Here is a 17,534-nt window from a genome sequence, read left to right as displayed (position 1 = left end):
TACTGAAACATCACAGCCTACAGACTACTCTTCATCAGTGAAACAAATATATATCACCTTGAGATCTTTGTTAATCAGTAAGCTGTAAAGAGGCTGAACAGTCGACACTATTTGAAGAAGAGCCTGATGGTGTCTGATGAAGGACGCTTCTGCCTGCAGCCTCCAAATGAATGAACAGGTGGGGATAAAATAACTAAGCTCCTACATAACAGCATATACAGTTGTTTTTTCATATAATAAACTTACAGCAATTACTATAACATAATGGGTTCAGGTTTAAGACAACAGTTTGGTTTCAGTCAGGCGCTCCTTACAAAGCCAGGCTTCAAGTCACAAGCTCAACAACTATTAAAACCAGTCTGTGAGATAGAAAATGACAACCAAACGCCTACTGAGCCTCACAACACTAGAATGACAGAGTTTGGTACACTTTGAGCATCAATCCAGAATACATTGACTTGGAACACATTGGGCCTCATGCAAACATTTTCGTGTTCTTATCCTTAACTTTGCTATTTCTTTCTACGAGGTTATCTCGTCCAAATGTTCCAGGTCAGTTAGCAGTGTCTGTGGTCGTGTTAGAGGACCCGAAAATATGAAGCTAGAAACCAGCCACGACGCCTGTGAACATGTTGACGTTCAGACCCATGAGTACCCAGTAGTCATTACTACATTATTACATGGAGACTCAGCAGTCATTACTACATTATTTCATTAATACTCAGCAGTCATCACTGCATTATTAAACAAGCACTCAGTAGTCATTACTACATTATTACATGGAGACTCAGCAGTCATTACTACATTATTTCATTAATACTCAGCAGTCATTACTGCATTATTACACAAGCACTCTGCAGTCATTACTGCATTATTACACGTGTACTCAGCAGTCATTACTACATTATTACATGAGTACTCAGTAGTCATTACTACATTATTACATGAGTACTCATGGATCGGACCACAACCACATACTAAGATACTGGGATACAGTGACCCACGACTTAAAACCAATGTGGGCGTAAAGTAGGGGGTTCAATGGGCCCTTCCCTACTTCCTACCCCCCTACTTCCAGCGCCCTTGCTTGGACCACACCCATCTTTGAACTCTATCGTGCTGTCGCGGCTGGTAAATAAATAATAATACGGTTGTCAATGATCAGAGCACATACGGATTTAGACGGTAAAAATGTCCAAAGCAAAGCGCTCCATGACTAATATGAGAGGTGGTCAAAGGGGACATGACAGTCACAGAGGAATTAGAGGAGAGAATACTAGCCTAAAGGAATGAGACCGGACGGAGACCTGCATAAAGACCCAGAGGCAGCTGTCAAGAGTGAGAACAACTACTGCAGCGGAATCTAAGTTCTGTGCCGAAATAAAAATCCTATAATCTAAAAAAAGTCTAAAACACCTCTCAGTAAATTGGCTAGCCATGATGAAGTTGATGACGGCGATGTGGTGAACAGAATATTCAATTAGCAGTTAGTTTGTCATAGTTATACATTTTATTTTAGGTACTTTCAGTATCATATTTAAAACAGATTAAGGCATTTTGATTCTTAAGTCAAACACGTTTTTTTTTTTCCCCTTTGGAGGGAGAATCTGTTCATGACTCAGGTCTGGACTGTTCATGAATTTCGTTCGTACCAAAAGAGAAAGTTGGAAATACTTGTGCATGCTACTTAAGCCTGAAACCGTTTTACCAGTGGTTCTTGCACGAGGCCCACTGATAAAGAAGCAGAAATCTACAGCGACAAAAGTTAATGATGCATTTGGGGGATCCTCATCAAGCTGAACATTCTTAGCACCAGGATAACTGCCCCGGAGCCTGGCAGGTGTCAGGGGAAAAAGAAAATGAAATCAAGGGCACAAATTGGCAGTCCTCCCGAATTACACTACTGAACAGAACGCAACATTAAACAATATAAACGTTTCACATATTTAAGAAACGAGAGATTGCACGACGTCACTTAACAGGCAAAATCCAATCTAACAAAGCCAATCTCCATCAAACCAAGCAGTCATTTACATCAGATTGTCCACGAGTAGTTACCTGAACTAACCTGCAACTTCCCTTCCTACTGCGGCAATTACTTCGTGGCATTGACATTTTCTGTTTTCATCATTTCTGTCCACAATTTACGTTTTATGGTAAATAAATAAATCGTAAACTCCAAAAGGGCAAGTTCCATGGCATTTGCAGCCAGTTTGCAGTGATGCACTTCAACACATGATGAATGACTGGCCAGAGATGTTACCGGGCTATAGGTGAATATATCCGATCCTTCCATTTCTTTCTAACAGCTTACGTGTAGTGCTGGACAGGGTACGGACAGGAACAGCCCATGTTAACCTTCTACAGTACTTCTACACAACTACCAGTGACTGATGACCACCTAATCACAAAACACCTGATACATTTGCTGACTCTATGAAGTGATAGACCGCTCAAATGCACCATTCAACAAGTTGTCAATAGATATGTGGGATACTGAGGACTTCCAATGATACACTGGCTGTGTAATTTAAAATGGTGGCAACAGAAGCCTTTGGGACAGCCTTGTGGACCCGTTACTCCTCAGCGTATAGCCTGGGAGAGTGCAACTGTACATGAACGTATATTGGCAACAGCAAACAGACGAAGACAAAAGGCAAATGGACAGTACGTACAGTAATTCATTTACAGCAGTTTTGAATCTGATCCCTATGCATCCGTTAAGGGAATGCAATGGGTGAAAGTGAAAAATGAGTCCCGCAGCATTCCCCTGACATCAGGAACGACGACATTCAGTTAGAACAAACTCCAGAGGTTCAGTGTCCAGTAAAACCTGTGGACAGACAGTCCTGTCCACGTGATAGCCGCTGCAGTGTGGACAGCAGCAGGCCCGTGCACTCCCAGTCTCTTTGTCTTTCCACCGTTGTAGCACACGAGGCCAGCCCTGGTACCCACCGCCCTCCTCCACTCCACCCTCCGTTAGTAGAGGCTCCAGGCCTGCTGATGCTGGAGGTAAAGCGATGAAGAGCTTGAGGATGAGGCGGTGAGCTCGCCAGGGCCTAGCTGCTTTCCACACGCACACATTCAGTCCATCTTCTCCTTCTGGACCAGCTTGGGAGCATCTACAAAGTCCAGTCCATTGAAGAGGATGAGGCCACCTGTCACCACGCTGGCTGTTCCCCAGAACAGGACATAGGCCAGAGTCTCAGTCCACGTCTCACCTGACAGGGGACAGCAGGTCATACTGAGTCAGTGGAGGACATTTAAAACCAATTCAATTCCCAAATATTGGGGAACTTTCCAAAAACTGTAATTGGTGCCTACGTTGTTTAAGCCTGATATGAATTCATTTTAAGATAAATAAATCCTAATCTGGTTTGGTTTGTGAGTATGCAAATTCCTGGTAATGGCAGTTTCTTGCAGTTTGTCTTACCGGCCATTAGCAGGCAGATGATACACATGGAGAATGCTACCACCATGATGATGGGCAACTGGAGAAGGGAAAGAAGAGCAAAGTCGCATTAAAAGACTTTGGGAAAAATGACAACTCATCAATCTCCGTGAGCCCCTCTTACCGTCAGAAACTTCCAGTCTTTGGGGTCACGCAGCGGGGTGGTCCAGTCGGCTTCATCCACGGCATAGTTCCCCAGGAACAGATCGATGGAGTCCTGCAAGATGCAAGATTTTGGATTTAGATATATTGACCCGGGGGGAGATTTGTTTTCACAGCCAGCGCAACACAGAAACGTACAGATATGGACAATACATAAAACGTATCCATTCATGCCCCCTCCAGTATCACAACAGCGTCAGCGAGGCAGTTTGTTCAGGGCTGCCGTGGCAGAAGGGACTAAACTCTGCCCTAAAACGAGCTTCTGTGTTTTTGGGTGTGCAGAGGATTTTGGAGGCAGTGTGTCAGTTCGTTGTTAGTCGGAGACGGTCAACATGGTGAAGAAGCGGGGGGAGCAGTGCAGCAGGACTGGTTGAATCAGTTTTTTGTCTGATACGTTTGGTTTTAATGAGTTATTTGATGCTATAAAAACAGGGCGCGGTGTCACGATTACAGCCTTACTTTGTAGTTCATTTCTTTCGGTTATGTAACATTCTACTCATGTCGTTGTTGAGATCTGGGAGGCGGCGCCAGCAGCACTGCTAGACATGCAGTATGTTATTTGGGAATGAAAACAAAAGTTAATAAACCCAAAATGTTCCTTGTAATTGTGCAGTGAATTGGAAAGTGCAACAAGGAAAAACAACTATGGCTGGTCAAAGTTGAACCAGGAAGTAGCTCTGCAGACTGAGTACTGACGCTCTGATGGGGTTTTAGTGCCCTCTGGCCCCTCTAAACATTCCCTCACACATTGCTGATACTTACTTACATTGTTGTTTAGTTAATATGGTGGACCACATAGTACAGTCACTGCAGCAGGTAGCAGGTTTACTTCACCTGGCACCGAGTTCAATCTGGTGACGATGCCTCTAGCTTGATATACTCATTGTATTTCATGACCATAAAACACAAGATCACTGATCCACGCTCAGCAGCACGGCAGATCCATGAAGGTTTGGACCCACCTGTCTAAAACCATCAGAGAAGTTGTTTTTGTAGTATCGGATCATGGAGTTCCAGCCGTCCATCACCAGCCCAAGCTGAGTCCTCTTCCCTGTCCTGAAAAAAACCCAACATGTAGTTCAGCACCAGGTGGAAAATCACTAATGTCCCCCAGAGGATGAATCCAAACCATTTGGTGACCCGTGACCTTTCCTCAAGCGTCACCGGTATCTGACAGGTTTAGACTTAGACTTAGACTGCAAAGTGACTGGATGCATCGGTCCGTAGTAGTGATCGGTCAGGGTCAAATTAAATTGGGAAAAGGCTGACCAGATGGCAGTGTAAATGTCAGACAGAAATATCATACTGGGATGTAACAAATCCCCATCGGATTTTGGTGTTTCTTTCGTATTTCCTGATAGTTTCAGGAAAATATTTGAATTCATCTTCTAGGGAGCAGAAATATCTACAGCCCATTGTAAAATCAGGTCATTATTTGTTCAGATATATTGCTCTGGACCAAAGCGTTGGGGGGGAGGGGGGGGCAAATGGACGGATAGACAGACTAGCCAACATCTCCATCCTTAGACCTTTGTCAATAGCAGGTAGTTAACATGTGTTCAACTTAGGGATCTTAATAATCAACCATTAACTGACAAAAAGAATTTTCAGTTAAATCAGTGAAACGGTTCTCCGCCGCGGGGTCTCACAGTTGTTGACATTGGTATTTCTGAATAAAAACCAAGCCTGCCGCGAGTCAGGACTGAGGGAGACCTGGCCTGTTTATTTTATTTTAGGACTATCCGGGGTCTGAAAAATGTGACTGCAAGTTTCCGTTTTGTTCACCTGTCAGCTGCTTTTGATCATTAATTAGCCTATTGCAAAAGTCTGGCGCCTGTTTGCTCAGCTATTTATTTTAATAAGTTATAAAAAAATGCCTATGACTATTACATGTTCTATACAGCGGTCTCTGCACTGAAGGATTCAATGACATGTGAATCCTCATGTTCTGTTGTTGTTTGTGCTGCTATTGCAGGCCTATTGGTCATTTTTTAAGGGGGTCACAGATATTTGTCCAATCCAAATAGCACATTTTAAACTTGTCAGTTAATGGTTTAATTACTGGTTAACGAGGGTCGGCTATTGGTCAGAAAAAAAACAATTCTAAATTAGCATCCCTAGTTCAGCTGGATGTCGGCTGTTTGCTGTGTGAAAACTAACCTGGTGAAGTCGGTCTTCAAGGCACCAGTGCCCGCATACTGCTTGGCACAGGCATCAGCATTGTCTGCCCAGGCTGCATGTGAACGGACGGGGACAGAACACGAAGCAGAAAGGGGAATAGAGCAAACGGATCACATTAACATCTACAACCTCAAATGTAGGCGTGCCGAGTGATTACTGGAACTGCTGTTGTGTCGGGGAGAGCCCACCGTTCTTGTACATCTTCTCAAAGTCTGCCTGCTCTTCAATCTGCTGGCCCATGTGGAGGACTCCCATTCTCTGCAGCCACGCACACACACACACACACACAGAGATTTGAATTTAGAGGTAAGTCCAAAATTAACCTTTTGACACATTTGTCGAAGGCTGATAAACTAAAAGCTACTATTGACTGACGTATCCAGTCACTTGGACCCAATTTTCACTTGAAACAGAAGCACGTTTTAGGCTGCATTCAGACCAAATCAGGCGTTCCGCCAGTCCTCCCATTCATTTGAATGTGGGTAAGCAGTTTAGGCTGCGGTGGTGGGGACCGCCGGGGGTGCCGCATGGTTGAAACGGATTCAACTTTTGGAGAAACGCAACTCGACTTCGGAGCTCCGGAGCTCCCACATCGCCGCCCAACCCTGGACTAAATCGCTGCGACGACTGATTTGGCCTGAACCTTAGTGTGAAGTTAGAATACAATTTAAGCAGGTAAAATGTATTTAATGATATTTAATAAGAAGCCTCCCTCCCTTCACTCTTTATTTCCATTTAAGCAGGTAAAATGTATTTAATGATATTTAATAAGAAGCCTCCCTCCCTTCACTCTTTATTTCCAATCGTTTCTACTTTGCTACTTATTTCATTCATAGACAATAATGAAACGTCGCCGCCATATTGGACCGGACAAGACTGGTCTGTAAACAAATCCAAGTGAATGGGGGAGCTGTGGTTATTCTGAATAAAAAGCACTGTAACGTTGACATTTGTCGACCGATTTCAAGGACTCGTTTTTATATTCAAAGGTTTATGATCTACGAGGAGTAGAAGGAAAAAAAAAAAAAAGTTATGTCTCCAGTTACTGGACATGACGAAAAAATGCCCTAAAATTGCACAGTATCCTAAATTCAAAAGCACAATGTGGTGGAGACATTTTGACCGGTAAGTGGTGGTGAATGGCTTTCCTTTTCCTCTTAAAAATATGGCAAATGTGAGTTTTTATAATTCCTCATGACAATTACTTATTTTGCACCACGCAAGTAATTCAGTGAATGTAAGCCTAACGTTGATACACACTCTTAATAATAATCATTGAAAATCGGTTGAGAAATGAACATTACAGTGCTTTTTATCCAGAAAAAAAACAAAACACAGCTACCCTCTTGTATGTTTACAGACCAGTCTTGCCCGGTCCAATATGGCGGACGCGTTGACGTGTCCCAGCAACGCGGCGCCTAGGTATATATGTCTAGGGTTCCAATTGGAGTTGGGCTACTTTCACTTCCTGAAGATAATCACATTAAAAAGCCTCCCAGCAGCTTGAAGGGCACAATCCATTCCCGGTAGGATTTTAATGTGAAACTTCCGCAGGACGTGTGGAAAAGAGACACACGCAAGAGCAGCGGAGTGGCGAGTGTGACTTGACATTATGCTGAATTCATTATGTGAGCCATCCTAATGCAGGTTCATTCCACGCACATTTTGTTTTAGCCAGCCTTGGTGTGTTCACGCTGTCCATGTTATTAGTATTTATATTAATCATGAAATGACTTGCAGGGAAATAATGTCACCCTTTAAATTATGTTGGACTAACTGAGCAAATATGGAGCATGCAGAAGTGGATTGGGGCTGCAGGAGTCCCCACTGGAATGCATTCTAACTGAAGCACAGCCATTGTTCTCCGTTGTTTTTATTATTGTGCCCTCCACCTGTATGATTACGGGGCTCTACCTGTAGCTGGGACTGCAGCGAGCGTCGGGCCAGCATGCACTGGATGACATTGGTGCGGTCCAGACAGTCCATGCAGTTGCTCCGAAATGCCCCCTCCTGGTTCATCAGCACTTGCCCGTCTGCATCCACCAGGAAATATCTGAATCCACATACACGCCATTACTTCTGACGTAGAGCACATAGAAATCTACCTGCTCTGCTTGTGTATCGGCTCGCACACACACACAACCGACCATATTCACACGGCGGCCATTTTACTCTGACGTGAATATGGTGAATGGGAAAAGCACACTGACCCAAATTCATCCTGCATTTCAGCAACCATGTCCAATAAGATCTGCAGGCGGTGCCACCTCATCCGACTGCACTCCTTATGGAAATCAAAGGCTATGTACCTGCGGAAAAGCAAGCACTGACTAAAAAAAATATATATAATGACCTCAACCACGTTTGAGGTGGGGGTAAACACGAGGCACTGAGACAACCCCGACACATGCAAGGGGTAACCGATGGAGCTGGTAGTGATCTTACTTGATCATGCCGTTACCCAAACTGGTCACCATCTTGTCAAATGCCAGCTCCAGCGGTTTTTCTGAGCCCTTTTGGTTGATCTGTGAAGAAAAAAAAAATGGACGCCAAGAACTCAGTGTTCTTATCTACAAAAATAACGCAAACAACCACACACGAGTGTTTGTCATTGTCATGGTATTCTTTTACTTCGACTGCTTCTTTCTAGTCTGCGTAAAGTCATAGATTAAACAGTGTGAGAATAGTATCGGTATGAAAGTAATACAGGTGGTAGAATGATCACACATTTCTTTTCCCCTTACCAAGTTCAAAATGACTTGTCTTCCATAGAGAATAATCTGTGAGTCGAAGTGTCTCTGGAATCCATCCAACTAGGGGGATACACATAAAGAAAGATCACAATACGATCACAAACGCACAGCGAGCTGGGTTGGTCTGATGTGCCTGTGAAGACAGCTTACGTGGTTGACTGTTTTGCTGATCTGTGGTTTTGGCTTGTACTTGAGATTGGGCCTTTGGGACCAGTAGAAGGGGATGGAGCCTCTTGTCTATGAAGAAAACGGCACAATGCATTAACACGCCATCGCACTGCTTTCATAAACGCAACATACACAAAGCATGTTAAAAGCCCCGCATTGCAGTGGGTTTACGGCACCATTTTCAACCACCTGTCGGACTCATGTAGCACACGTGGCTCACCGGACGTAGGCTGCTGGGATAAGTCTCTTCCCTGTCCACTCTCTGCGCATCACTGTTTTCAAATTCCCTATTTTACGCGGCGTTTACTTTAGCGGGAGATTTAACCATTTTAATGCCGGGGCTCGCCTCCCCGTGTGCAAACGTTCCACCCTAACAAGTCAATAAATCTCTCTCCTGTAGCATTATTGCTTTGGCTCACCTGAACAAACGAAGCCTTTGCACTGCTGTGCTGCACTATCTGCTCCGTTTCCACATAGTTAGCAGCATGGCCTTCGGAATCAATGCCTACAGACGGAAACAGAGAAGTTAGACATCCAAAGGTCTCAAAGTCCCAGTAGTGCATAGCGTGTTCTTTGCAAAAGCAGGTAACATGAATGGGACACTTGAACGTGTATAAACGCCTATGTTTACTGACAGCTGACATGAAGCTAATATGCAGCAATGCAATTCATTCGTTACTGGTTTTGTCTTTGTCATTGGACATCGCAACTGTGACAGAGACGAAGAGAGTAGAGCAGCGGGAATGGGACGCAGCCACATCCAGCGCGTGGACGCAGTGTTACCTCGGACATAGTAGCGGACGCCGGCTCTGAAGCAGCTCCTCCGGGAGATAATACTCCACTCAAAGACCTTTCCGTTGATGCAGCTCGACTTCATGGTGATGACTAGTCAACAGATGTTAAGGAAGCAACAGTGCTGACATGGAATAGTAAGGAGTCAGTGCCATACACATTAGAAAAATAGCATGAATGGATTAATAAAGAGTTATCTTATCTTATACCGGATACCCACTGATTTAAAGTGGGCAAGATTCAAACACTCTTTTTAATATTATAGCACCTTTTAGGCACCGTATGGCAGACTGTAGTGGTTTTCTACATCTAATAGGCACCTAATTACGATGGAGTATTAGGGCCAAGCATAAGGGATTGTTTTTATTTTGTATTTCGAGAACAAAGAGGAAATGTCAAGGACAAAGTGGAAAATGTCCAGAACAAAGTTGTAGGTAGATTCTGGCTGCCTTTCATATCATTTGCGCAAAGCCCACTGAGCTTTAAATCGCTTTCTGATGCCATAGCCATCATTTCGACTTTATTCTCAAAATGCAAAAAAAAAAAATCTTCCTCCTCTGATTTTTTTTTCGCACTGATACTGTTAGTTTGCCTTCATTCTCGAAATGCAAATTAAAAAAAATGATCTGGCCCTATTACTCTTTCATACTTAATAGACATCCTGGTCAAGCACAAAAAAAACCAAACTCTATCTCTATCTATCAACACATTTAACAGCATAAAGCTGTCATGAATCTAAAAATAAAGCCATGAAGGCTCCAATCAACTGGACACACCTTGCTTCACTCCGATAACATGGTGAGATTGGCCCGACATGAAAGGTCTTGCACTCATTCGCTAAAACAGTATTATTCATTTTACAGGGGAGGAATAAACTGCGGCAGGCAGACAACAACAGGCAAGGATACAACCGTGGACGACAGGATACACAAACCTGTGTAGCTGTGGGATGAGAGCAGTGTTACTGACATGCTGTTCTGTGTTCTATTATTCTTCTGTAATAAAACAAAGGCTACCTATGTAACCGTGGTTCTCTGAATAGACAATCACAACCATCGCAAAAGTTACACTGCTGGAATTAAAAGGTCGGTCTGATGAGACATCTCAATCTCAGCCTACTTTTCAATGTCTCTCGCTATGGGATATGGGGTGACAGCTAGCCCCGCCCACCCGTTACTCCAGTGGGCCACCCTCAGGCCCCCACCATCCCATAGAGAGAAGTCAGTCATTTTGTCTTACCTCTGGCTGTGCCATGAATTCCCTCAACAGATGGCCATTCCAGACAAAGCGCTGATCTGCCTGGAACAAGGACAGTTACCACATTAACAGAGTGCTGCAGGGGTGAAGTATTTCTGTAGGCCAACCCGGAAGTTAGCGTCGACCCTGGTTCCCTCCACTAAAAGCCAATGGGATTGTTCCATGAGATTTTGGATTATTGCAGAAAATAAGCTCTGTGGCAAAACAAATAGTTTATGATACTTACAGGTTTTGTTCAGGAAGATAATCTTCACTAATGAACACCACTTTTAGGATTTTTGAAGCGTAAATGGAATCGCCAGAAGTAAAAAGCTAACGTTAGGCTATAAATGAACTACAGCACGGTCGCATTACTTCAACGTCACCACCGCTGAGCTTCACTTTTAAGAGAATATAGATAGATATAGATATATAGACAGATAGATATCGATGGCCGAAGAGCAAAACCTCCTATCTGAAAAATGCACTTTTTTGAGAAACCAAAAAAAACTTGTTTTCTTGTAGAATGCTATTTGTTAAGGATACCCAATACATAATACACTGTTTTGGGACTATATTACTATATTATGTGTTAACAATACCGACTAGGTATTCGTGCCTCACAAAGTGAACATAAGAGGTTTTTCCCCACTTTTCCTGGATCATTTTGCAGATAGGAAGTTTTGCGCTTTGGCCATCGATATAGAGTACTAGTGACTAGTGAATAGATGACTTGTCCGTGTTCGGCATGAAGACGCTAATGCCACTTGTTAGCAACCGCCTTTTTTAAGATACGTTCAAAATTCAGGAGTGGGGGGTATCTACTGACGTATTTTATGTCACAGAACAAAACGTTGAAATCTCTACAGCTTGTGTGTAACCAAAGACCTTATTTCAGGCATCTGACCCAAAAACCCATCGACTTCCAGACGAGGGAACCCGAAGTGTAAAAATGCTAACTCATTTCCGGGTTTTAGGACTCTCTATACAAAGCCAAACACATATGCAAACATGGGCGTGGCCTATATCTGGAGACGAGAACGAGAGCAAGGAAGAGAGACTGGACTGCATGTGGTACATAAAAGTGCATCTTACCCTCTCCAGAAGGCTCATCTCCTGAAACTCAGGGCTGGTGTTAGCCAGGCGCTGCAGAGTGTGGGTCAGGTCGTAGTCTGTTGCAAAGTAGAAGCCGTCCGTGTGAAGCACATTGTTCATCATGGACAGGAAAGTCTTGTTGTCTTGCATCTGAAAACAAAGCGACAAATCCAGCACTGGAGGTGAGAGATAAAAAAAAAAAAAAAACACTGACAGGAGAAAGGGGAGCAGTGTGGAATTCAGCCAGCAGAAGACGCGACTGCCAGTGGATCAGACATCCGGGTGACTTTGGCAACACCTTAGGTAAATCTCATTTCTCTTATTTCAGGCCTACTTGCTCCTTGGCCCTCACGTGACCCAGAAATCAATCAGATGCACCATCGTGCTCTCAATTCTCTGACCACGCCCAGCTTGGTTAGATATCTGTTAAGCGCTGGTCTGAATGACAAACCGCCCATGACGAAAAGAAACTGTTTCTCTTTAAGAAGACGTCTTTATCATCTCGATGCATGCGCTTTTCTCCACAAGACAATATTGGGTTTTTTTCATCATATCATTACAGAATCTAATGAGCCTACAAACTAGAACATTCCAACTGTTTGTGTGACAAAATAATCTCAACTCAAAAAAGGTACCACTTACTACTTTTTTTAACTCGCTAGCTGCTGCCTCCCAATGTGCAATGCAGGTGCTGCTAAATGTGTCACTGCTAAAAAAAAAAAAAAAAAAAAAAAAAAGAAATGTTTCAGGTCACGTCTGCTCAACCCACATTAGTTCTTCAAAACTAAAGCCTGTATTTTATTTGTTGACCAGCTTTCTCTGGCGTCAAGAACGTCAAAATCTAACAAACAAGTGGACTAAGGTTCATGCTACAGAGCGGTTGGTGTAAAACCCTGGGTTTGCAATTTCCTAATAATAAATAAAGAACTGTGTAATCAGGTGCTAATTATAAAACTTATAAACAGAGACACCGTTAGTGGAGTTCAGTTGGTTCTGTTGGCGGCAGAGTGGTTAGCACTGTCACAAGGGAGGTGGAGCAGGATAGAGCGCCTTGTAAAGCACTATATAAAAGTGAAGTCCATTTACCATTTCATTTCAGAGGAATCTTCTTGAAAGAACTGCTCCATGTTCAGCTGACCTGTACCGCACTGTCTAAAGACGCTCGATGTTGCACAAGCAATTCCTTGCACAAATGCTCAGAACCAGAGTTGCTGGATGACGGACAGAGCAGCTCGGTATCTGTAGCCGCGGTCAGCAGGGAGATAACTCTGTTCGAGACTTTGGAGTGTAGTAGTTACAGTGCATTATCATCCAGGCATCCCCGCCATAAGTACAATCAGGAGTCATGCCGTTAAAAGACATAAGATCCCACCTGGTTGTCTGTCAGGTGTAGTATTGTCTTCTTATAGGAGATGATGTCAAAGTCCAGAGCCTTCCACACAGCATGGCCCAGCAAATCTCCCACCTTCTTCTTCTTTGTGATGACAACCAGGTACATGCCTACACACAAGCAGGTGGTTGGGAAATGAGAAAGCACAGCAGAGCACAACACACTGCTGGGACCTCCCAGTTCTCCCATGGTTTCCCAGACTGGCTGGAACATAATCTTCCTGCATTACATACTGAACTTACCTGCCACCAAACGCATAGTCCCCATGAGTCCACATATTGGCCTGGTCTCAGCGGATGCAGGGACGTCCCTCCTCACTGAGGACCATAGCGGAGACACAACAGAGGTTAATGTCAGGGTGTGCAGAAGACACGAGCAGCAGTGGAATCACCTGAACTATGATTCTCAGAGAAAAAGACAGCAAAGTCCTCACAATTGTATAACTAGTACATGTTTGGCATTTTCCCCTCGCTAAAGGACTAACTAACTGACCAAAACTATCATGACGAAACTACTATACGTATGCAACAACACCGACTGGCACTCACAGCAGCAGTCCTGGGGCCAGTTGCTCAAAAGGAAATCTGGATTCTGAAAGTTGGATCGAATTACGTAATTCAATCCTGTTCTTAAATCTGGATAAAAACCCATCAGTGTGTGTGTGTGTTGTTCAAAACTTTTTAGTAGAATTGGGATCACTTTGATTAATACAAAATGCAGGATTATTCTGATCCCAGCTGAAGGGTGGATTTCAAGGTGGGTTTCAGGATCAAAATGTCATAAAAACTTCAAAATGAATCAAAAATACACTTGAATCATGTAGTTTGAATACATTTACTTACATTTTGCACTTACATTTGTTTAACCATTACTGTGATAAAGTGATGTAAATGTAATTTAACGTAACGATCAATTATCACTGTAAATGATTTACAGTGAAACAATCGTCAAAGATGAAAAGCAGTCAAAAGTAATTTTGGTCGGTGGACATTCAGTTTCGGCAATTTGTGTTCAATTCATACGTTTGTCCTCATTTACTTGTTGTGGGTTCAGCTGAAAAGTCTGACAGTTTTAAAAGGTATTAAAGATGGAAGAGCATGGTGGTTTTCTGTTGGTCTCTTCAATTAAAAACACTCAACGTGGCCCCCTGCTGGCTGTTACCTGTTGTTACCATTCAGAGCGCTGCTGGTCCGTATTTGGCCATCCTAAAAAGTTGGATTCTGGATCAGAGTGATCCCAATCTTTTTTCTTTGAAAAAACAGGTCCACAAGCAAGACGGATTACCTGATCCTGGTTAGAAAATAAGAGGGATTTCCAAATCCAGATCCTTCTGATCCAGATGAAATTCTTTTAACAACTGAAGTTAGGGAGCAAGAGTGAATGTGTGTGTTTGTGCGTGCAATTGGAGTGGAACTAATGTGCAATGCTGGATTACCAGTCAAAATCTAGTTTTAAGACCTGTAAGGTTTCAGCTGATATTGTGCTTTCATGAGATGTTGCATATTTCCTCATTGAGTTTGTGTTGGATTACCAACTAAATGCTCCAGCAGAGAAAGGCTGCTCACATTGCACATGCGTACAGCACTGTGAGTGCCCAACAGCAAACGTTTTGCCCCTGGGCCTCCAAACAGGTTCCTCCAGCCTAGTTACTGTAGCCTAACATCCTAACATGCACCATGGTTTCTTTACATGCAGCTGAGCCGCCCACTGCTACAGTCAGCCTTCTGAACATGGATCAGTCTCTAAGTGGTCGCATTCAGCTGTGTGTGCTGGAGCCCGGTCACCTCGCCTGCACTTACCTGTGAGAGTCATCTCAGTTGACACTCTGTCGATGGCCAGCACATCCACGGAGCCATCGTCACAAGCCTCTATGTAAAACCTCTCCGGTGTGGTGCGCCTGGAGTGACAGAGAAAAAGAGGTGCGTCAAAACCCACAACCACTAACATCCACCACCACCACCACCAGCACCAGCACCAGCAGTGGCAGGGTGACAGACACCAAGCCTGTGTGTGTAATAACGTCCCAACTACATAATGTGCTACAAACAGAGCGCCGACAGTGTGTGACAGACAGGTCTGTTAGCTTTGTGAGCTAATGGAACACTGGCCAACTTGAAGCAGCTGGTTACTTCTGGAACACGGCGTCACCCGTCAAATCTCCCTCTAGCCTAGCGTCACTCAAAGGGGCCCAGTTCCATTCAAGTGACGTTACACGAGCGCGTGCTAACAAATCCGACTCCATTAAAAACGGATCACTTGTGAAGAGGAAACTTTCTCAGACGTAGCGCGGTGGTTGCAGGAGCGGTAAGTTAACACGACGCCTGCGGCTGACACGGTGGGACGTCGGTGTGGATCCGGTTTACCGTCGGCCCCGACGATATGAGGTCCTTACAGAGACCCCTCGCCTCCTCAGCCGCTGTGGACATCAAATACAAGCTACGTGATGTTACCATACTCATCCATTGGCACTCACAGGTTGAAACTCTCGTAGGTGCTCGCCATCTTTCCTCCCGGTTGACCTCAGTGACGTGTCAGCCTCTCGCCGGCTACTTCCGTAAGCAGCGGCGGGGTGGGGGGGTTGGTGGGGGGGGGTCAGACTACAATCTACTGTAAGAGACGCTAGATGGAGCTCATGCCACGCGAGAGTCCCAAACGTGACTCTTCTTCTTCTTCTTCTTCTACTTCTTCTTCTTCTTCTTCGAGTCATAATGGCGGTTGGCAAACCATCTTAAAGGCGCATTACCGCCACCTACCGGACTGGAGTGTGACGCATTAGATTGGCACAAAACAATAAAAATTCAGTTCTCTGGATTATTCCTGTTACTCTTCAGAAATGAATTAGAAGATTGCGTACTCCTGACAGATTAGCAGTGTAATATTGTGTTCTGATATTAATTCCCTTCTTCCAAACATGACTCAACTCCCCGTGGAATGAAAGGTACTTTATTTATTTATTCCAACGGAATAGTTTCACTGTACATGGCCGTGACTACATTGAGTGGACAAGAACAGTATATGATACAATGGGGTTTATTTATTGTCTAAGGCCGTAACATTTCTGGAAATGGATGTTTGGGCTCAAAAGCGAGTCTGAGAAAACAAGCAGGGTTAAAATATAAGGGTTACTTGGTATCGATTCAAAGCAGAGGTTGGCAAGAGGAACAGTCCGTGGAGGAAAACAAGACCTCAAAGGGAGCAGGTAGCACCCAGACACTCAAAAACAGACAGGGATCCTGAACTACAGCAGCAGGTGAGAACAGAGTCTGGCAGTGGTGAAGTATTCAGATGGTTAACTGATAGCAAAGTACCTACATTCAAAATCTCACGTAAGCAAAACTACAGAAGCATTATCAGCATGTAGAATCAAAAGTACTCCTTATGCAATAGAAAGTCCTGTCAGTGTTATAGTTCCAGTGGTAATGGAGAGGTCCTGGGCGGGAGAGGCCTTCCCAGGAAGGAAGAGCAGCATGGTCTTGTGGAGGGTGAGCTTGAGGTGAGCAGACATCCACTGAGAGACGTCAGCCAGACACATAGAGAGAGAGAGAAACGTGCCGCCACCTGGGTTTCAGACCAAGCAAAAGACACCAAATCTGCAACCACATTTGTTCATTTATGTTGACCAACATTTTGTGTGTATTTTGTGCGTAGGCTACTGGCATAAAACAGGAGGGCAAAGTAAACTACATTCTGTTGTCTCAGTACTGTCAGTATCTGTGCATTTGAATATGCATCTGCAATTTAGCGTCTAAAAATGAGGAGCAAAGGAGATTCTTATTATTGTTCTTATATCACCGAAGGAAGCGAAACATGATCATGTTACATTAGAAAAATGTTGGAAAGGCATCATGGAAAATATATAGTAATTGAATTACCTACCTAATGGCCTTAAATGATAATTAAGTGTTTTACTTGCCAAACTACTGCTCCACATTCAAGGGTGGGACGAACTTCAGATCTCATTGTGGGGGAGAATCCAAGCTATAAAAATGGTTATAGCTCCCAAACCGAACTACCCTCTGAGCATGTTACCTCTAAGCGTACCACAGACCACATTCCAGACTATGGATTAAATGTTTTGCCAATTTATTTGGGCTGGGAAAAGGGTTAAAATGAAGTTAACAAGACTACAGGCTAAAGTAGAATGGGGGGGAGGGGTCAGATAGTTTCCCTTCTCTCAAGTAGTGATAACAGACCTTTGTGGGTAGATTTAGAGGACAAACTGAATGCCCCATTCAGGGCAGCAGACTGTTTGAGCCAATGTCCGAAAGCTGATATCCAGAAAACAATAATCTCTCACACTATGAAT

General features: G+C 43.9%; 1 protein-coding gene across 2 annotated transcripts; it reads right to left on the bottom strand.

Moving 5' to 3' along the window:
* Window positions 1-1,496: 1,496 nt before the first annotated feature.
* LOC139289928 (phosphatidylinositol-3-phosphatase SAC1-B) lies at window positions 1,497-15,730 on the bottom strand. 2 transcript variants are annotated; one of them, XM_070911596.1, is made up of 20 exons: window positions 15,702-15,730; window positions 15,024-15,125; window positions 13,471-13,541; window positions 13,211-13,338; window positions 11,839-11,988; window positions 10,747-10,806; window positions 10,416-10,449; window positions 9,499-9,600; window positions 9,135-9,220; window positions 8,698-8,784; window positions 8,539-8,607; window positions 8,240-8,319; window positions 8,005-8,103; window positions 7,709-7,847; window positions 5,983-6,052; window positions 5,774-5,846; window positions 4,576-4,669; window positions 3,576-3,668; window positions 3,434-3,491; window positions 1,497-3,221 (listed from the first exon to the last, which is right to left on the bottom strand). In XM_070911596.1, exons 1-20 carry the CDS (start codon window positions 15,728-15,730, stop codon window positions 3,085-3,087), a joined length of 1,761 nt encoding a protein of 586 aa, XP_070767697.1. In that variant the 3' UTR covers window positions 1,497-3,084. The 2 variants fall into 2 exon arrangements, with proteins under 2 accessions (XP_070767697.1, XP_070767696.1); XM_070911595.1 differs by having other exon boundaries at window positions 13,471-13,545; window positions 15,028-15,125.
* Between the last annotated feature and the right edge of the window lie 1,804 nt (window positions 15,731-17,534).

The sequence above is a fragment of the Enoplosus armatus genome, chromosome 9 (genome assembly GCF_043641665.1).
Source record: "Enoplosus armatus isolate fEnoArm2 chromosome 9, fEnoArm2.hap1, whole genome shotgun sequence".
NCBI classification, from domain to species: domain Eukaryota; kingdom Metazoa; phylum Chordata; class Actinopteri; order Centrarchiformes; family Enoplosidae; genus Enoplosus; species Enoplosus armatus.
Note: the sequence above shows the minus strand (reverse complement) of the source record. Positions and strands in the feature narration are given on the sequence as shown.

Excerpts from the sequence above, each read along its gene's own strand:
- LOC139289928 (XM_070911596.1), bottom strand. The coding sequence starts at position 15,730 with ATGGCGAGCACCTACGAGAGTTTCAACCT. Across the intron at positions 8,785-9,134 it reads CAAAGGCTTCGTTTGTTCAG|ACAAGAGGCTCCATCCCCTT; the intron begins GTGAGCCAAAGC and ends TTTTCTTCATAG. Across the intron at positions 7,848-8,004 it reads GAAATGCAGGATGAATTTGG|ATATTTCCTGGTGGATGCAG; the intron begins GTCAGTGTGCTT and ends ATGTGGATTCAG.